Source organism: Leptosomus discolor, chromosome 2 (assembly GCF_034619465.1).
Source record: "Leptosomus discolor isolate bLepDis1 chromosome 2, bLepDis1.hap2, whole genome shotgun sequence".
NCBI classification, from domain to species: domain Eukaryota; kingdom Metazoa; phylum Chordata; class Aves; order Leptosomiformes; family Leptosomidae; genus Leptosomus; species Leptosomus discolor.
Window position 1 is genome coordinate 86,879,661 of NC_141392.1, and position 22,069 is coordinate 86,901,729.

The 22,069-nt window shown below is 38.7% G+C and overlaps 1 protein-coding gene across 2 annotated transcripts in view; it reads left to right on the top strand.

The window, feature by feature from the left end:
• RNGTT (RNA guanylyltransferase and 5'-phosphatase) overlaps positions 1–21,137 on the top strand; it is a 183,300-nt gene extending 162,163 nt beyond the window's left edge. For both annotated transcript variants that reach the window (XM_086461388.1, XM_086461389.1), the window contains 2 exons: positions 17,972–18,095; positions 20,974–21,137. In XM_086461388.1, coding sequence (XP_086317514.1) covers positions 17,972–18,095; positions 20,974–21,137 — 288 coding nt within the window. The remainder of the gene's footprint in view (positions 1–17,971; positions 18,096–20,973) is intronic.
• The last annotated feature ends 932 nt before the right edge of the window (positions 21,138–22,069 follow it).

Sequence of the window (22,069 nt, forward strand, 5' to 3'; positions counted from 1 at the left end):
TCTCATCTACATTGCATTGAGCCCTCATGCTTGTCACGGTGGAATAACTGATCAGGTCATTGTAAAACTGCCAGAGATCTCGTGCTGTTGTGCAAGTTGCGTTTTGCTATTGTCCTTGTCCTCTTTACCACATTGTTCTTTCCCAGGCTTCAGTGTTTGAGAATGTTCTGGCTCCCGTACGCGGGTGATTTGGGGCTGGCACCATCTTTTGTTTTGCTTTCTGATGTTTTACAAAAATCATCTTGTGGAAGAAGATGATTTGTCTGTGGTGATTTTAAGCTGTTGAACGTGGTAATTCGTTGCTGCAGCTGTTCCCATGTTATAACTGCATTGTCAAACCTGGTTTGGGTGTGCCTCTGCACATAGAGAGCATAATTTGTTCTGAGTAATTGAGGATACCTTGATGACAACAGCTGTTTATGGGGCCAGCTCCTGTTCTTGACTGAGCTGCAGCAGGGACTGTTTTTTCCTTTGATGTAGACATCCCCATGCTTGGTTTCCATAAATGCAATTGCATTTGCATTTTCTTTTGACTAGAATACAATACTCAAACAGTATAGCACTGTGCTCAAGCTTCTAGAGTTTTCAGCCATTTAGGAAACTTGTTGTAGGTAGTTGTCTTCTCAGAGAAAGTGGTGTCCTAAATTTATGTGTCTTTATAGTTTCCTTCAGAAACTATTCTTTTCGTGTCGTATTTGTTCTCATAATTGTTCTTCATTAATCTGTTCTGATTTTTGAAATCAGTTCTTTATCTTTCTGTCTGCATTAGACCTTTCTGCATTAGAGGCTTTTGTTGGTACTGTAGGCAAGTGGAGAAAAGGCAGTAGAATAGATTAACAGTCAAAGAGAAAGAATAAATACCAAAAATAGTTTCTAAATAAAATTATAAAAATCAGACCCTAATAGAAATTTATTCTGATCGAATGAGACAACAAAAGGTGTTTGAGCAGAGTCTTTTAGGTCTTTTTTTAACCATTTCTTAATTGTTCGGTGTTTTAAATATCATGAGAACATCAGCCGAGATCAGGCTGGGGAAGAGAAAGCAAATTGTTGTTTTAGTTTATAGGCAGATAATATCTAAATTTGTTAAGCTTTTAAGAGGTAAGTTATTTTGAGTCTAAACTGAACAAATGAGGTTGAACTTGATAAATGAGCTTGAACTTGTAGTACCTTTGTGAAATACAGATGATAACGTCTTTAAAATAAATTACTCATGAATAAATCGAGATGTTAAAGTTGCGAAGGGTGAGAGATGTTATAACGGGGAAATTCTTTTGACTAGGAAATTGTTTCTGAAACCTTGCTTTATAGTATGTATAACACAGTGAATATTATGAATGAGAAATATTTTAAATGTCAGATACTGATAAGATTGGAGAAAAACAGTTGATGGCAAAAATTATCGTACAGAGAGGTATTGTGCTGGTTTAGGGCTAGTAAAAGAGAAATGCAGATTAAATTTAGATAAATGAAAAAGAATAGGCCTGCAAACAATAACATAGAAGGTAGAAGAAATATCAAATGAGATAATTATGCAGGATATCAGCTTACAAAGGAAAAGGAGTTGTGGATAATATCCTGTCTAATTACAATACCTATAAAGGGATAGTCACATGAACTAATTTCAGCCACTATACCCCACAGGCTCCCCGTGGAAAACATGACAGTGGAAAACAGTTGAATGCAAGAGTGAATCTGGGAACCTCTAAGAAAAGAGCCTGACAGTTGCCTCACTGGGCCTTTTAAATTGCTTTCCGGAGATGCCAGTCTCTCTCAGTGAATGAAATACTGAAACTAGCTCCTAAATTTTAAGTACCTAAAGTAATGGTGCAAATATTCGTCTTGCCTATCTCTCTGGACATTTCTAATTATGAGATTAAAGGCTGGACCAAAACCAAATTCTTATTGTACAGCTGTTTTAACTGCGAATGAGCATTTCCAGTATAGTATTCCCCACAGACAAGCATTGTGGCTTAAATGTCACTTCAGCTACTGCTAATAGATTTTCAGAGATCCATTTTTTCCACCGTTTCTGTCCTCAAATATAATCTGTAAAACCAGATAAGTCCTGCAAGCTTAGGCTCTCTCAGACATCTGATGAGAAAGTTGGTGGCTCTTACAGAAGGTCAGCAAATAAGGAGGAAGGTGGAATTAAACTAGATTGTGCCCATGAAAGGCTGGCCTGTAGGCAAAAAGATGAGATTTCATACTAGTAAAAGTAGGAGGATGTTTATCTCATACAGAAGGAAAAGATAAATAGCACCTGTACAATTCGAAGAATGCCTTTGATACCTAGAAGGCAGTAATCCTAGGGGGAAATGAAGCTGTACATAGACAGTAAATCAGGTAAGATTATTTCTTTTTGCATTCTTAATTCCTTCCTCTATTTGTATGATTTACAGTGAAATAATTAAATGATTCTTTCATCAGATTGGCTTTGACAGTTTTCATTGCAAGGGTCACATATACCTCTGCTTGGCAGTATAAGGGAACAATTATGGTATTTGTAAAGTTTCACATCTGAGAAAGAAATATATACTAAATATATCAGTTGAATAATTGTGATGCAGTATCTTGTTATGTAATAGTCAACAAAACCGTTATTTATTCACTTTTTGTTTGACAATAGTAAAACCATTGCAGTTTTATCTTTCTAGCATGAAGTGAGAATAAAAGTGAAGAACAACAGAGCTCTGTGGTGCTATTATATTTCAGCAAATTGAAGTTTTCAAAATGCCACTTCTGCTTCTCTCCAAAGGAAAAAAAGGTTGATTGTAGAGAAAATAGCATGTTATATCCTTGTGAAAAATAGGATAGAAAGATTTGAAAAGGAAAGATAAGAGATGTGGCAGCATTGTTAGAACCATTCTGCAGACACTTTATTTGTATTGCTGAGAACTGTAGATGTTTTCATTTACTGGGGAGGAAACTGTAAATACGCAGTATTGCTTTTTATGTTACTAACCTCAGTGAGTTACTGTTTAATTGGTATACAGAAAAATTTCTGCCAGTGACTTTACAACTGAATGCTATAATGAAATGTCACTTTGTTTCAGAAAAATGTTACTTTCCCTTGATTAGCTGAAGTACTAAATCCGTTTTGGTAAATGAATCTATTGATTTTAGCTTAATGTTTTGTAATAAAAAATATTTGAGTATGTTCTCAGTTGGTAGATTCATGAGATGCTGCGCTGGGTTCTGTATAGGCATTGATATGAGATTTTAATCTATTTTTCTTGTGTGAAGCAGGGAAGTCAGCGTTGGTACAGAAGGGAAGTAAAAACCTGGGTTCTGCTGGAGGACAGTTCTCTCACTTAAGGCCTGCAGAAGTCATCCATGGGCTTTTCTTTCACTGGGTCAGCCAAGACCCTGACAGTGCTCTAAGTGGGAGGGAATGAGGCTATAGCAAAATAGTGCCTTAAGCCTCTTAATCTAGCTCTCAGTCTGCTAGGACTCAGGTAGTCTTCCAGAGATGGTTTGTATAGACCATGGTCCTCACTGGGTCCTCACTGCCTTGGGGAGCTGCCCATTGCCTATATATTAATGCTGCACCACACAAAAAATTAAATACCTGATTAGCGTCGTATGTTAACCTACCCGGTTGTAATTTAATAGTAACACAGACAAGCGCAACTCAGCTTCTGCTTCATTTCGTTAGTGGGTCATGGTTAGCCACGCTTGATTGCTGACCATTGCAGAGGCAGATTAACTGAATGTTGTAGCATTTCTTTTATGCAGACACAATCTCTGACGAAACCTGTGGAAGAAACCTGCGTGGGATGTAAGGAAGAGTCTGGTCTATAGTAGAATCAATGTAAAGGAATATACAAAGGCAGAATTAGAGACAAGAATGTTTTGGTTCTTTTACACAATAATGCAAGATACAATTATTGTATTTTCCTATATCATTACATTCTTTTTTTCCACCTGTTAGACTTCGGATGCCATTAATGGATAGAAGGAGGTTTCAGAGTAGCTTAACTTCAATAGAAGGAAAACAAAGGACATCTCTGAATAATTTAGAAGTACTTTTATAAATCAGTGAGTCAGAGGTTTTGGACTTGGAATACTGACGCTAGCACTAAAACAAACAGACCCTGAATTAATTACTATCTTGTTAACATTTCATTCAGAACTTTAAGGAAAAAAAAATCTGTAATTAGTAATTAGTGCTAGTAGTTATAGCAGGAAACTACAAACCAAGGCTTTCCGTTTCAGTTCGTGGATTTCCCCACTGTGTGCACTCTTGCCTGACAAATCAACTCCCTTTTACCTTGGGCCTTTCAGCTGTAAAATTATGTACGTAAAGCTCTTTTTATCTAAAGCAAACTAATGAGATTGGTTTAAGATATAAAAAACCACTTTGAGATTATTGGGCAACAGGTTACAGAGTTGCCACTGCCATTACCTGTTTTTTCTTTCTCCTTTCTTATCTTTTGCCAGCGCTGCCTGTTCTTTTAGAGAAGAGCCTTTAAGAATTATTTTTTTCTTGCCTGGAATTGTTAGTGATGTGGGCTAGCTCTAGAATGGGTTTATGATGTTACTTGTAATGAATGCTGTTCCATCATGTGAAAAGCAAAACAAATGTTTTCAGATCTATTTGTTAGAAAACTAATGCTGTTTCAGTCCTTGGCCTCAGGTCGGGGAGGGCAGCTGCTCGAACAGAACTATAGCACTTGAGCAGAGTGCTCAAATTAGGCTCTGAATTCTGGAGAATTTAATAATCGGCCCATGGAGAGGTCTTTGCAGGCCACAGCTTTATGATGAGGGTTTTTTTGGAGAGGTCGTCTGGTTAGAAAATTCAAGAGACTTTTCTTGGCTTTGCTTGCCTTAGCTCTTGCAGGCAAACTGGGTGAAGTAATTTTGTGAAATAAGAATGAAGGCTAAATATTTTCGCTCGCCTATTTTATTATTAGCATCATAGAATCATAGAATAGTTTCAGTTGGAAGAGACCTTCAAGATCGAGTCCAACCTCTGTCCTAGCTCTACCAACACCACTAAATCATGTCCCTAAGTACAACATCTACCCATCTCTTAAACACCTCCAGGGATGGTGACTTCACCACCTCCCTGGGCAGCCTGTTCCAATGCTTGACAACCCTTTCAGTAAAGAAATTCTTCCTAATATCCAGCCTGAAGCTCCCCTGGTGCAGCTAAAGGCCATTTCCACTTGTTCTGTTGCTTGTTACTAAGGAGAACAGACCAACCCCTGCCTTGCTACAACTTCCTTTCAGGTAGTTGTAGAGGACGATAAGGTCTCCCCTCAGCCTTCTCTTCTCCAGGCTAAACAGCCCCAGATCCCTCAGCTGTTCCTCATATGAGACGTGCTCCAAATCCTTTACTAGCTTGGTAGCCCGCCTCTGTACCCTCTCTAGCACCTCAATGTCCTTCTTGTAGAGAAGGGTCCAAAACTGGACACAGTACTTGAGGTGTGACTTCACCAAACCTTCCCTACTCCTGCTGGCCACACTATTCCTAATACAGGCCAGGATGCCATTGGCCTTCTTGGCCACCTGGGCACACTGCTGGCTCATGTTCAGCCGGCTGTCAGTCAACACTCCCAGATCCCTCTCTGCCTGGCAGCTCTGCAGCCACTCATCCCCAAGCCTGTAGCGCTGCTGGGGGTTGTTGTGGCCAAAGTGCAGGACCCGGCACTTAGCCTTGTTGAAACTCACGGAATTGGCCTTGGCCCAGTGATCCAGCCTATCTAGATCCCTCTGTAGAGCTTCCCTACCCTCAAGCAGATCGACACTTCCACCCAGCTGGGTGTCATCTGCAAAATTCCTAAAGGTGCACTCCATCCCCTCGTCCAAATCATTGATAAAAATGTTAAACAGGAGTGGCCCCAGTACTGAGCCCTGGGGGACACCACTTAGGACCAGCCGCCAACTGGATTTAACTCCATTGACCACACCTCTCTGGACTCGGCCATCCAACCAGATTTTCACCCAGCAAAGCGTATGGCCATCCAAGCCAAAAGCAGTATTGCTCTACCATACAATAATGAAATGTATGAGCAAAGCCATGAAAAGTGTGCTCATGTACAGCGGGCTTTCCCAGATCTCCTGTCTTTGAGGGCTTTGGCAGGACCAGCTATCAAACCATTAATTATCTTCCATTGTCAGAATTCACCATTCAAAGTTGTAGTTCTGTTTAGTTGATAGTAAAACAGAAACTCGGATAAAATCCTTACTGATTTGTCTAGAAACACTGCTGCCCAAACAGACCAAGAAGTTCATAGGTTTCTCAGACCACATCTGGCAAAATCCGTAAAATCCTCTGAAGCCAGTTGTGACTCTTCCAAGTCTGTGAATATCGTCCATTCCTCTGCCTTGTGATTACTGCAGTCTGCCACCCCGCCCCACCCCACATCCATTACCATGCTGTCCTGGGAAATCTGGCTTCCTAATTCTGCAGATTCATTAATAACAAGGAATGGAAAGGAAGGAGGGGCTTGCAATGAAAGGTAGAGCAGTAAGAACCCCTCTATAGCCTCAGTTACTGACAAATTTGTGCCATTGATAGATGAGCCCTTGCTTACCTTTCTTTCAGAGGACTGACCTCATCAGCTGGCAGGGACCATAAAACCATTTGCAGTGTCTGAGCCACAATTAACTTCCCTAACTAGCCCCTTCCGTTTTGTAACCCCACGATGATCAAGAAGACCTGGATGCTAAGGTTTTAGATTATAGGTCAGATTATAGTGAACGTCTTTAATTGCTTTTGAAGAAGAAGGAAAAAAGCTTTCCATGATTTAAGCCTCAAAGCCAATTAGGCTTTGAAGTTTAAGGCAAACTATTCAAGAAAAGGAGGGAGTTCAAGCCAGCTCGATGCTATAAAGGCATTTGAGAAGTGAGTTAGGGCAGTTGACTTTCACTACAGCAGTTGCTTTGATCAAAGCTAATTTTTTTAAGTCTGCATTAAGTCAGTAGCCATTAATTTTTTTGTTGTGATGTATTATCAGTAATGGAAAAGAAATATTATTTTCCTTCTAACTGAAATCTTAGAGAAATGAAGAATCTCTAACATGGCTTTTACAGCTCCCCCCCCCCCCCCCCCCCCATCTCTGCTTTATCTTTTGGGTTTTATAGCACTGCAGAGATATTTTTTTGGTTGTTGTTGGCTCTTTTTGGCTTTGTGTTTTATATTATTGCAGTGTTTCATCAAGGCATTTATCAGCGTAAGTGTTTCTGGCAGTCACCTGAAACTCATCCTGTGTCATTATCTGCAAAAATGAAGGTTGGGTCAGCAAGGCTGTGAACTCCAATCTCAGCTATCAGGTGTAAGAATGCCCCCTCAAAATGGCGAGGTTTTAGAAATCATTGTAGTTTGGCTGTTTTTGTGATCCTGTATGAAAATCCAAAGTTCCTGCTTTCTTACATAATACAAATAAAACCAACTAAAATAAGATGTTATTCTGCTGTAAGAGACTTATGTCATTTCAAGATCTGGCACTCTTTTAAAAATACTGTTACACAGACCATATAAAAGCTACGGTGAGCAAGATGGAGCTCAGCTCTCTGTGCAACCCTTTGCTTCGTAGGATACTTAGTTGATGACAAACCATTCAGTCTAGTGAAGTGGATGGGGATTGTCTGAATTTTTCTTTCCTACAAGTCCCATAAGCCTCTGTATGTTCTAGTATCAGACTTCTGAGTAACTAGGAATTGCCTCTGAAATGTATGAAGAAAAAAAATTTTGTAAATATGTTCTAGTCAAAAACTGAAACACATGTTAAATATAGGAGATTAAAAGCAAATTTGCTTAGTTCTAGTCTTAGTTTATATGCACATTCTCTCTGTACAATATCAATGTTTTCAAGTATTAATAGGATTTTGAGATGTTGAAAACATTTATAAATTTATAATCTTGCTCCCTACCCCCCACCTTTCTAATAATGCTTGCATAGTATGTTTAATAATTTACATATCACTTAGATACCAGTATTTGATAAAGTCAGTGCACCAAATTCAGCTTTCAATGTTATATGCTTCTTTGTTTGCCTACTATAGTGAAGAATACGAAGTAAAATTTTGATTATATCTTTCTTAGTGTTGTTATTCAGTAATGTTCTGAGGCAAAGAAATTTGAACCATGGGGAAAGCAGAGCTGCTAACAAACCAGTTTGGGCTTTGTTAGGCAGTGGAGTAGACATATGAATATATTGCATATGATTATCATAAAATTATGGCCTGGAAATTGAACAGTCATGCTGCTGCATTTTAGACAGTACATTTATAATAAGCTGTAATAAAGCAAACATTTTGAATGGATATAAGAAGAGGCATTACTTACGATCACAAATGTACGTTCAATTCATGCTTTTGAAGCTCAATTTAACAAAGCCAACAAATTTCCTTGTAGTCTTAACACAGTTGTTCTCAGTGGTGAATTTTGATTTATGGGGAAAAAAAACTTTAAGTGTATAAAACTGGCTGTTTGGGATATAAGTGGAAGAAAATAATATGATTCATAAGGGCTGTAATTGGAAAGCTCTGTGTTGTTACAAGTAAAATGGGTTTAAAAGACTCACTTGCAATTACTTGTTACTTTGGATTCTAGTTTAAATTTCTTTTGTTTTGGTTTGTTGGGTTTTTTTCTGGTATAATATGGTGTTTTTCTGAAAAAGTGGAAAACTATGGTTTCTAAGAACATTTCAGAAGCCAGGTAAGCAATGACTAGAATTAGGTTTAGGGCCCGATCCTTATAACTATGGTGTGGGCTATTGATCTTATGAAGCTGCTCAGAGGTATCTACTTACAAGGGTAAGAGTTTTTAGCGCCAGGGCCCACATGAATAGTGATCTGATACAGTCTGATACTATCTGACTCGTAAGAGTAGTTTTTCTTTAGATGACACAGAAAGGCTGCTGGGAAGCTCCTGACAGCCCAGCCCTGGGGAGTTTCCCTGTAAGCTATCCCCAGCAGTGTGACAGTAAGCGACAGAGTCCCTTGTAGGATGGAAGAAGTACAAATAAAATGAGATTAATTTAGATTCCTACTAGCAATAGCTAGGGTATGAAGAAAAGATGAAAAACAGACATGAGAAAGGACACTGTAAAATCTATGTGATAAATACAAACATTTGTCAAGAGAGCCATCGTTATAGAGGTAAAGTCCAACATGTGAAAGGCAGAAAATGTCAGAAAAACTCTTCACCTTATTCTGACACAACCATCTAGGTTATCTTTCATTTATTTTGAGGTATAGAAATAGCATTGTCAAAGGTTGTAAAATAGCGATAGCATTGCTTTGTCTGCAGAAGATTTGTTTGGGTTTCTACTGATAAATTATTAAAGGAATCTCCGCTGCCCTGTGTCACAGGATTTCTGGGTAGCATGAGTGCAAGTACCTGAGGGGTAATTAAGATCGGGTTTAGAGAACCTAATGGGGGGTAAATGCTTCCCCTGTTGTGTGACCACAAACCATCTCTCTCTGTTTCCCCATTTGCAAACTGAGAATAATAAGCCTGATGAAATTCATAATTTATGAATGAGCTAAGTGGTGTTTTCAAAGTATATTCTTTACAATTGGTGCATAAGTCTTGTCTCCTGGATCTTTGTGGCTTAGTATGCAGTGCTCTCAATTTGGGGCTGGCTCCCTTTTGCAAAAGCAGTCTGAGTGAATAAAACACAAATGAGGGTTAAGGCTGGCTTTCACAAGCTAGCTCATGTCAAGTAGAAATACAGTCCTCAAAATACGTCAGGCTGTGGGTGAAACATTTCCTCCCAGAATCATTTGTACGTTATGATTACAGCTTTTTCTATCAACTTGCACGGCATATCCTTGCTCTATCTTCCCCTCCTGTACAGTTGCTTACCTTTCTGATGAGGCGGTGTCTTTTTTCAGAAACTTCCAGTGGATTCCTTATCCTTCACTGAAAGGATGTTTTTGCATAACCTGCTGAACAGTTTTGCGGTTTGCTGTGGCATTTTACTACTTTGCTTGCATCTGCCTGTTTTTCTTCTGTACTTTGACAAACACCCTCAAGTTTCAGCACTGACCCCAAGGATTATTAGTGGCACAATTATTCTTGGTGTGCCAAATCCGAAGTGGCTGTGTCTGGCCTCTGCAAAGTTACCCCAGGTGCTTGCAGTGAAGCATTGTTCTTACCTCTTCCTACAAATTCATGAGCTGTAGAGCAGGTGAAGCTCTGTTTGCACTGAATATGCATCCTCTCTACAGTAAGTTCAAGCTGATGCTTGCTTTGAGAGCTTTGTTACTGCTGTCTTGCTGCCTGGGTGTTTACTGCACTTCCCTCATTCCCTAGTTTCTTCCTCTTTCGTCAGCACATGCTGAGGGTCAGAATTATGAGCTGCTTTTTTAATACAGCTTTATTTAAGAACTCATTGCAGTGGAGGTATGGCAGGTTCATGAGTCCTCATCACAGAATTCTTCTGCTTCTCAGTTTTCACAGATGATGTACAGAGAGATCTTTTGTCTTTAATCCATAGACCTGTGATGATTAGAGTGCCTGGGCAAGGGATATCAATCTAGGAGGACAACCATATATTGCTTTGTTTCATTTAACTCTTCAAGATGTGTATGGACCCTTGGATCTCTGCTTCCCATTCTTGACAATGACTAAAAGAAAATAGGTTTTTGAAAAGCTTTAAAGTTCCCTCAAGAGTTAGGTGGAGATGGCCAAGTCTAACAGGAAGGTCAACTTTTCTTTGAGTATTGTAGGTGTCTGAGTTATAATGCCCAGAATTGTTCAAAGAGTTTGTTGGTTTGCTGTGTCCGACTGGGTTTTCCCATTGAGTGAAACAGGAAGTATAGAATATCTTTGAAAGGTGTGCATCATCGTCCGCATCACGGTTTTGGCAGTTACCAGTTTTCTGCTTTGTTGTAGGTAACAGTGTTCCTCAGAGAGTCCCAAACAAAGCTCAGAAAAAACATCAGTTTCTTACAGATACTTCAGATGGTGTTGCAAGGTCAGGTGTACAGGAGACCTTCCAGGATACATGAAGTAATCTATTTCCAGCTCGCACTAAAAGTCATTAAACTTGTAATATCACTGATAAGTGGAAGGCTTTTTATTTCTGACGTTACCATCAGTCAGTTGTCAGGAAAACCCTAGGACTCCAACCCATTCTAGGTATCAGAAAACATATCCAGATTTGAAATTATTACAGGTAAAAATGAAAGATTCTTTGAGAAAATATTTTATGTTAAAAAGAAAGAATAAATCATGAACTGTGAGTGCTAGATCCGGGAAGTCAAAAACAAACCAAAAAAATCCACAATTAAAAAAAGCCTCACTCTTGTGATTTTGAAACATGATTTTTCTTTTTGGCTTTTTCCATGATTTTCCAGTGCTTGGTGTTAGCATTGTGGTTTAATTTTGCGTGAACAAAAATGTTGAATTTTTTATATTTTTTAATGTTCCTTTCCAGGAATGAGATCTCAAAAATGGAGCATTTCCATTTCCTATGTACACAAGAATTGGTGTAGTTACACTCAGAAGGCTTCTTTAATGTTAAATAAACATATCAACTGCATCGTTTACCCAAGCTGGTAACCATTTGTTGGGTAATATATTACTTAAGGAAACACAATCAGTATGTTTAATTTAGCAACAGAATTGGTTACCAGTGCTCTTATTTTGCTTTTGACAAATTATGTTTTTGATAAAATAATCTCTTGAATCGTAATAAGATATGGATATTAAGCTACATTATAAAATCTGTTTTGGCTTGAACAAAAATGTGAAGCAGATTATGTAACTCATTAACTTTTGCCAGTTGACAGTATTAATATTTGTGGTCCTGTATACACTAATGGTATTTAATAACCATCTCTTAAATGTTTATAGTTCTTTGAGAAGTTTTACTGTGGAAAAGATGAGATACTATATGTGAATGGGGAAAAACATTCTTTAAAAGCAAGCTGTCCGAGAATTAGGAAGAAGCACTGAAGAACTTCAGATCTGTATTAGATGCTGCGTTGTGCCCCCTAAGCGTTGAGGGCTCTAATAACTGTATGGTTAGTGATTCCCTAGGATGCCTTAGTCAAATCATTAGAATTTCTTATATTCCTGTCCTTGTCTGTAATCGCATGTAGGAGTGCTTTCCTAGCATAGTCCTTGCCCATACGCACGTTCCTCTGGAAAGCTGGGCATGCACTAAAATCATGCACTTCGAAGCTTTGCTTTATGTATTGTATATGTATTCTCAAAATAAGTGGGAGCCCTGTTTCTCACACCTCACTTCCTCTGAATTGCCTTGGTTTGACATGAAGGTCCTGGGGTTTTCTTATCACCTTTAAGTCTTCAGTCTTCAAAAAGATATCATTTTGAGTTTGGCTTATCTTTATATCTTCAGAAGCTGTTTATTTTGTTACTGCTACTTCTTTATTTTTTTCTGTCTCCATCCTATTCCTTCAGGAAGTCTTGACCCCTCTTCATTTCCTCAAATTCCCATGTGATTGTTCTTTTTGTTCCCTGAGTGTTGTCATTGCTTCTTCCAGGTCTTCAGACGATGCCCTTACTGCTGTGGAATCTTAGTACCAGTGGGCAGGTTAATTTTCTTTCTCATCTGGGACATTCCACATTGCTTTAGAAGTTTAGAAATGAAGTCTGTAGTACTTTGCAGTTGTGGGCGGTTACAGCATTTGAGAGTAATGCGGAAATCAGGATTTGAGATGTGCTATTTTGCTAGAGGGGTTTTCTTCCCTAAACTGCAATTTGCGCCTGAAGGTATCCCAATACCCGCAGGACAAGGACCTCAGCTTATTTCACAGGGTGGCTGACTAGAGAAGGTGTGGGCTTCAGTCCTCCTGCAGTAGGAGACTGGAAAGCAACAAAAAGATTTCTCCCTCATGAACACACAGCTGATCGTTTATTTTGGGATGTGCTGCTTTCACTTGTTTGTTTAGCTGTAAGATTGGATCCTAATAGAGAAAAGTTAGTTATGCTATCAGAGAGAGGAAGAATTACTTTCCAGACCTTATGTGGCAGATCTAAACTTTCCTCCCCTCCAGGTATTGGAACTTGGGTTTAAAAAAAGAAAAGTTTGTGTACTTGAGCGTATCAAAAAGTCATTGCACATGCCAGCTATAAAAAGAAAAGGCAGATTCTTCTTAGAAAATAGAAAGCCATTACATTTAGAATCTATCTTGCCTGTGTGTTGTGGTTCCTTTTTTTTAAGTGTATTTAGAAATAAAGATCTTTTTAGTTTCATAAGACTTCAACTGCTGGTTTTGCTCATTTGTTCTCTCATGAAAGTTAACATTTCCTGTGTCTACTATTATGATCGTTTCTTTTGGGATCTTAGAAATAGGATGATGACTAGGGATGTGGAATAAGCAATAGAAACAGGTGAATTGAAGAATGAGTTTCTTTCTATAAATGTTTGGTAATAGAGGGGAAAGTGCAACAAAAAGGCATTTAAAGAGAGAAAGGATTTGAAATAGAATGTGTTAAGATTTTGTTTACAAACATCACTTTCTTTAAAGGGGATTATTTTCTAAGCTAAAATCATTTCAGTTGCTTTGAAAAAAATGTGCATGTGGAAACATAGGACTTCTTTCAGTCACGTCTCCATTTATCTAAAAGCTTACCTCCTTTTTTCTTTCTAAAGAACTTGAATATGGGAAAGGTAGATGCATTTGTGAAGCTTAAGCTTGTCCATTGTAGACATGCTTTCTGATGACCTTAAAACCTAAAATCTCATTGTTAATACCTCTTCTGTAAAGTACCGGCTTGCCCAGGAATTTCATTCTCCTTCAGAGTTAAGGGTGATGAGACTAATTGTAGAATCACAGAATGGTTTGGGTTGGAAAGGATCTTTAAAGACCCATCTAGTTCTAACCCCCCTGCCATGGGCAGCGACATCTTCCACTAGACCAGATTGCTCAAAGCCCCATCCAGCCTGGCCTTGAACACTGCCAGGGAGGAGGCAGCCACAGCTTCTCTGAGCAACCTGTGCCAGTGCCTCACCACCCTCATAGTGAAAAATTTCTTCCTAATATCTAATCTAAATCTACCTCCTTCCAGTTTGAAACCATTACCCCTCGTACTGTCACTGCATGCCCTTGTAAAAAGTCCTTGCCCATCTTTCCTGTGGGCCCCTTTTAATGTCTTAGTGAGTCTTCACAGAAGATTTGTATGCTTCAAGTAAATGAAAGAGTGACTCAACAGGTGGACAGATGGACCAGTCTGATGATCAAGTGCACTGTGGAGATACCTGAAAAGCCTTGGCCGTTGGTAGTCAGCAGAGATCATGCAGGCATGTTCACAGGACTAGAGCTAACTACATTCGATGTAAATGGTTTCTCTTTTTCAGCTGGATATAGTGTTTTTTCACATTTTGCTCTAAATTAACATAAAATATGGCTGCATATAAACACATTTGTGATTCGTCTCAAAATGACTTCATTATTGTGCCAGGCAAGGTAATTTGAGATGGGTTAGATATTTCACTTTTCTAATATATTTTGAATTTCTTTCAGAACATAGGGGACGGGAGGAGACTGGAAAATGGGAGATTTCCTAAATTGTAACTGTCATCATTCTTAGAAAAAGGAATAAACTTACCCGACCAAAGTTTTCCCGAGTGAATAGCCCAGATGTTGGTGGCATTGGGAAGCCTTTCTCAGCAGGGAGAGGAAGATAACTGTCGTCATCATGTAATCTGACATTCGTAGGCAATGGTCTTGTGTTACATCCAGTCTGATTTGATAATGAGCTATTATTGCTGAAATGGGGATGTAGCTTTTGCCCACTTTTTTCTGATCACATCTTGCCAATCTAGCAGTAATGCAGTGAATCAGCTTCCAGGAGGAAGCTTATCTATATTTTTGGGAGGTGATTTCTGTGGGGCAGATGGTCTAGTTCTTGATAACGAAATTGAATGCAGTCAGGAGCAGCGAGTGTTCCTGCTGGGGAAGAATCTCTTTCCTCTTGAAAGGAAAGTAGTGTACAGGTTGGTGTTTGTCCTTGACCAGGACACAGTTGTGGCCCACACCAGGCTGTTCTGATGCACACCACCTCTGACAGCCCCATGTCTGAGACGTGATCCTCTAGGCTTCTGGTTCTGACTGGCTGTCCAAAAATAGGCTAGGCAATAAATATTTAATTAAGGGAGGCTCCACGGAGTCCTTAGTGTGGTGGGAGTTTCCGTCTTGAAATTGCTGAATGCCAGTTCAAGGCGGTTTATCAACAGCATGGCAGAGGCATTGGCACTGTAGCAAAAGCATTGCTGCTGATGAGGATAAGCATTTTGGCTGAGAACTGCCATCATTCCTAAGACACTTCTCCCGTTTCTGTGAAACATTAGCTAGAAGAAGTACCTCTCAGGAAGAGAAATGATGGTGCATTATTCAGATGCTCCTATGGACTGCAATACTTAAGGGGGAGAAGGAGGGATGAACCCCATACTGCAAAGGGAGAATCAAGAAGACACTGCTCTGAGCAGCTCAGAATGAATTCCCAAAGGGAAGGAAATTCAAGACAGTTAAATTTGATGGTTTCCCTGTCCCACTTTGAAGCTGGAATACCAGAAAGTAGCATGCAAGTGACAGGTAGATGTAAGGTGTGACTTATGGATACAGGGATTGCTATGGGCTTGTTCAGTCCTGTGCATAAAAAAATACCCATTTAGAAGTCTACTAAGATGGGATAGTAGAAGAGTATTTTTAATGCTGAAAAGTGTATTTTGCTCAGAGTACTTGTAGTGTTGGTCAAATGCCCAGCAGTTCTTTAAATGTTCATTAGTATTACAATAACTACATTTACAAGACTGAAGTTACTCAACAAAGTGCAGGGAAGAGTAGGTGCTGTATTTCTTCCTTTGTAAAATAATTACTACAACTTGCAGTTGTTAAAGACTATGATCACCAGTGTTCTATCGGGAAAATTCATTTAAGTCAGTACTTTGGCAGGTGTTCATATTTTGTGGAAAGATCTGTCTTCCAGATTGCTAATAAATGGCCAAGCAAGTATCTAGATAGTTAATAATACTGCTTAATTGCCACAGTCAGATAAAGCTGCCATCTAAATTATTGCTATTCTGAGCATCTGAACACTAGAAGAATGATAAACCATGAGAACGCCTTACGAGATGGTTGGTTGGTTGAAGTCATTGCCTGCAGTTTTATACTACATTTCTTTGTGTAGCAGGTGATCCTTCTAAAATTTCCCTGCTTTGGCAGAAAATCAGACACACGGTCATACCCCCTGCTGCCCCCGCTTCCACTAGGCAGCTGTTTTCAGAGTAATGTACCTTCCCAAGGCGCTGCACAGCCAAGAGTTTCTTCCTGGGTTTATGTATCCATAGTGTGCTAGAGAAGGATGTTGTGTTCTCGTGCATACACCTAATGGAACATGAATACATCCACAAATGTGGGTCGGTACGCGTATATACAGCTTTTCAGTGTGGAAGGATGTGCCGTGCAGAGCATGCTGCAAAGGAAAAGATTGCTGATCTGGGCAATCAGTTGATTACATCCAATTGATCGTCAGCAAACGCAAACGTCACTTAAGGATTAAATGATTTTAGGAAGAAAGCTCTTTGCAGGTGATTGAATGGATGAAGGAATGATGTGTGACACGGAAACCTGACTCTGACTCTGTCAGTCCTGCAGCAGGACAGGCCTCAGTTATAATCAGGTTTAACAAAATTGTCTTACAATGCCATGTTCACTTGACAAGTAAAATCCCAGGGCTCCCTATCTAGGAATGAACACAACTATTCAGGGTAAATACCAAGAAAAATGTTAAGATTCTGCTTATCAAAATTAAGGATAAATCTTGTACCACGCAATATAGGAGCACTCAGTCCATGCCCAGTTCATGAATTAATTGCCTTTATCTGGGAATTAATGGAAAGGAGGTTCATGGGCTTTTCCACTGTATGTGCTATTAAACTGTCTGGAGACAGTTATGGCCTTTTTCAAATCTGCATCCCTCTGACAGTAGTAAATTCCCGTGTCACCTCTCAGGAGCAAGTAGGCAACAGAGGTGGAAAATTATGCTAATGAATTGCAGTAACCAGTCTGTTTTTGTGAGAGCGCTTATGCATAAGATCCTGGATCCAAAGTGTTATATTACCTTGTACAGCTTTTCGTTGGTAAACTATAGCAAACTAAACAGAGCTAGCAGTTAAATACAGCTTTATGCTTCTGAAGAGGCCCTTTGGAACAAAGTGAAGTATATGGGTAAAATTGTTAAAGCGTTAGATAAGGTTCTCGTGTTACCATGGTTACTTGAAAATTTTGCATTGTATCATAGATTAGGATGCATAGGATGAAGTAGCCAAAACAACTAGGAAGTCCGATGCATATAAACTGCATTTCCAAACCACACAGCGTTGCCAAATAGAAAGACAAATAGCTTAGGATATGGGCTGCTAACAAATCTATGAATCAATAGAGAGAGGCCTGAAGGAGATTTAGAACATATGTGATTTGAAATCCCGTGTTATTTTGGAGTTACAATCTTAATTTTTAAAGACAAATGAAAAAAATGAAAAAAATGAAAAAAAAAAGAAAAGAAAATAAAAATCCTCAGTAGTGTGAAGAAGAGTGGAATGATTTTCCATAAGGTCTTTCTGGTATTGAAATCTGACATTTGGCTTTGAGACCTTCGACAAAGAAGGTTGATGAAACATGGATAATACATTTCGTGCACTTAGGCTGGCAGTAGCACTTACGCTGGAAGCAGTTTATTCCCATGGAAACCTATTTGCATTTGGGCCAGAAGTGACTTTTTTCCCCCTCTGTTAGAGCTGCTGATGTTTTAGCATAATATAATTGCTGTATATTGACAGCAGATTTGAAAAGTATTTTTAAAATGTTGAGTAGCTGAGCATATGTATAATGGAGATGTAGTCTGCAGAGTTTTTCTCTGTAGGATGGAGGCATGTTACCAAAAAAATGCAAGGCAGCTTTTGATCTTCTATTATTTATCCCTAAAAAAAAGAAAAAGTGTGAATTAAAATATGTTTATCCCAAGCAATTTTTTTTCAAACAGGTGACAAAAGAACTGAAACAGTACGATAATAAAATTATAGAATGCAAGTTTGAGAACAACAGCTGGGTCTTCATGAGACAGAGAATAGACAAAAGCTTTCCAAATGCCTACAGCACTGCCATGGGTGAGTAGAATAATTTGCTTTAAAAGTTTTGGGGGTTCAAATTTTAATTTTTCAACTCTTCCAGTTTAAGGAGGAAAAGCACTGTGTTCTCTTGTCTAGTTTGACTCCTGGCTTCTCTAAGTTATTATAGTAATACCTCATCTTGCAAATGCTTATTTCATGTTTAGCTTTTATATAGCATGAATCCTTTGGCTTCAGGGATATTTGATGAATTCAGTTAACAAGTACTCTGGTGCAGCATTTATCAGATAATGCAGAAGCAAGTGCCTAAATCTTTGTAGAACTGCAAACACTTGCTCAAAGAGACTTTAAATGGCAGGGCATGCCTTTTAAGTGAGACACAAGGAAGTTGTTATTTGCAATAGCATTGCAGCAGCAGTTAACTAACATCGGTTCTAGCGTTGGCTTGTTGGCATATAATGCAAACTGGCATACTACGAGTTGTATTTGTTGAATTAAAAAACATTGTGAGTTCACCTCTATTCAAAATGCCAAAGCCATTATTTGGCAGATGGCCTAGAAAATTAATAGGAGAAAATTTCATAAGTTTCTACCGTAGCCGTACAAACAATGAAGAGGGAAACAAATGAGAGGTGGGGGTGTATCTCTGCAGAATTGTGAGACTTTTATGTTCTTCTACCAAAAAACATTTTGCCAAGTATCGTAAATTAAATTATGTTGTTTACTTTCAGGTGAAGTGTAAGAGTTCAAAAAAGAAGTGTGCGAGGCTGAATAACAATAGTCAGGTTGATACTGTGCCAAAATAAAGTTTAATCATATTTAAGACTATGCTGTTCACTAAGGCGTGCACAGATGATGTAGGGTTTTCTCTGAACCATTCTACTTGTATTTCTGCCTCAGCAGTGAGTAGATTTTCTTGAATATACAAAATATGGTCATTTTGCCAGGAGATAATAAATCTGTTGGCACCTTAGGGAACCAGCACAGAATGCAGCTGAAATACTTGCTGAGCAGTCCTGTCTGGAAAGAGGAATGGGCCACAGAAGTCATACAAGTACAACGACATCTATTTGTCACTATGACCTAAATTTCTCTGTTTCACCTTATTGTTTCAATAGTTAGTTTCAACCTATAGTTTCAATTAGTCCTTGCAACTTTCTCTTCTTTGAGGAGTAACATATTCTTCTTTCCTTTGTTCTTGAGCATATGTAGCTGCCCTTTTTCTCTTCTCATTTTCTCCATTTGTAGAGCCATTGTGTTATTCCTGACTTTTTTCTTGCCAAAACGTAATGAACTTCCTAAAAATAAAAATTAAAGGAAAATTAAGTGTTACAGGAAGAACTGTTTTGTAAGAAATATTTCAAATTTTCCATGGGAATTTTCAGAACAGAACGTTTTCTTTTGGCTTTAAATTTTCGCTTCTGGCTGTTTTTCAAAATCTCCAGAAGTTGTATTTGCTCATTTGAGACTTCCGTTGTCCCCTTCTCTAGATCCTTTCTTCTCTGTTTGCTTTCGCTTGATGAAAAAGACTATTTATTTTTCCCCCATGGTTGAAATAGCAACAAAATAAGTACCTGTCTCCAACTTGCTTTTGCACTTTGATACCTTTCAAATTGAAAAGAGAAGGGCTTTTTGAGTGATTAAGCTAGGACAGCTCCTAAAAGTTGATACAGAGTTATACCAGCTGCCTTGTGGCACAAATTCTACTCCTAAACTACTGATAATTGTAATGCTTTCCAGGTGCTAAAGTCACATACAGTCCAACTTTTTAAGCACCTTTTCACCAAAAATAAATTAGATAATTAAAAAAATAATGTTAGGAAGGTGTTTTATTAATTGTAAAATAATGCTTTGAATGGTTCTGGAATTTGAAAGGAAATAAAAGAGTATTTTTAAGAGTCATTCATAACAATGCTATATGGCAAGTACATTTTAAGGAGTCTTAATGTTGTTTAGTACTATAGGGGGTCAGTAGATGTTTTTGCATGGAAATTGCATCCACACTGTGTCCAGTCCTTACATGCTATAAATTATCATCTAATCGTTTTCTACTTTCTTCCAAGATAGCCGTAGGATTCCTACTTAATTTCTTGGGGTTTTTTATTTTTTCCCTCCTCCTTAAGTCTCTTGGGAGGATTAATTAGAGGACTATAAAGTTACACAGGAAAAGTATTAAAAATATTTCATTTATTTTAAGAGAAGTAAGCCTTTTTATTTGGGCTGTTACCTACAAACTATGGGCTGTTACCTACAAACTATGACCTGGGGAATCATGTTAAGTAATCCAAGTGTGCTTGTACATGCATGTCTTGGCCACCGTGCAGCATTATGGCCTGTCCTCCATCATGTGGTCTGGTGTGCTAGACATGTAGCTTGCTTGGTGTCAAGTCTTTCAGCCACATGAAGGTATATGGGTTTTAAATAAAAAAAAGTACTGCGCATTGTGGGTTTATGATATTTACAGTACTTAGTGGCAAAAAAGTCACCTTAATTCAAAGGTTTTCAGTATTAAGCCAGTCTTGTTTCTAGCTATTTGGATTTGATGAGTGTTTTAAAGCCATGTCTTACAAGGCCTTCATTGCTGTCGCTTGCCTCAATAGGCTGTCGGTTCTTGGCGTTTTTATACTTGCCCCATGAAGCCTCCACACACGTGCCTTTTGTTTGTTTTAAAAAGAGCCATTCCCAGGGGGTAGGGGACCACTACAGCACTTTGCTCTTGTGGCGGGGGGGGGGGGGGGGGGGGAGGGCAAAGCAGAGATACTTGACTCCTGACACAACATCTTGTGGAAGGCCGCGTTTAAGGCCCAGTACTTGAGCCAAATCATGTTATTTAGTTTACAAAGAGGGGATGAAATTATTGAAGTGCCAACTATAACAAATCAGTTTAGTAACTTGAGAAAATGTTCTTTGTTCCCAGCTGTATGCAACAGCATCCAGAATCCAGTCACGAAGGAGATGCTGTTTGAGTTCATTGACAGATGTACAGCAGCTTCTCAAGGACAGACACGGAAACACCACCTCGATCCTGACACTGAACTCATGCCGCCCCCACCGCCCAAAAGGCCGCGTACCATAACATAAGGCCTTGGTCTCAGCGAATAGCGTGTTTACAGTTCTGCAGAAGGTGAAATGCAAGTGTGAAGGCTGGAAAAAAAGAAATCTGAATTGCTGTAAATACTTGGGTGTGGGATTTTTCTGTTTGTTTGTTTGTTTGTTTTTTTCAAATTCCACATGCAAATGGACATTGTTTTGTAACTGGTAAATTCAACCTTACTTTATGGTATTTGAAGGTGAAATTTCCAAAGGTTTAGACGAGAACAGTACAATGAAGTCAATGGAAAGCTACCTTGTTTATATACGGATCTCTTTTCACCTTTAATTTATAATGTCAGCACTCGAACTGAGAAAACGTTGGGATGCTGTACTTTTTAGAGGCCGTGTTTAAAAAAGCAGAAGTGGTTTTTTTATTATTGTTACTCAACTGGTTGCCATTTGTCACCCATAGTATAACTGATCATAGTTTCCCTGCATTTCTGAGACTTGTGTTTAACAGCAAACAGCAATGTTTTTTGTGCTCTGTGTTGGTTAAAAACTAAGCCGCCTTAGATTTCACTAATTTCAAAATTAGCTGGGTTTTTGTTGTTGAAATATTAACAAAGCGAATCCTTTTTGTAAATAGCATCCCTTTGAAAGGAAACGTGCTGGGTGTTTGTTTTTTCCCCCATTTGAACCTAACACACCAAATGTATAGTCAGCTGATTTTAGCTTTGCCTTTTTAAGTTTATCTGTAGATAAGGAATACACCAAATTCTTAGTATTAAGGTCTCTGTTAAGAGACTGTTTCTAGTACAGGGCTTAGTTCTCCACAGTGATACTATTGTAAATATTACTAAAAAGTACACATCACTGTGATATGCAAGATTAATAAGCAGCGCTAATCTTGATGTCTTAGATCCAGGCACAAAATGGCAAAAGAAATGCCAGACAACTCCTGCGTGAAAGAGAAGGTAGTT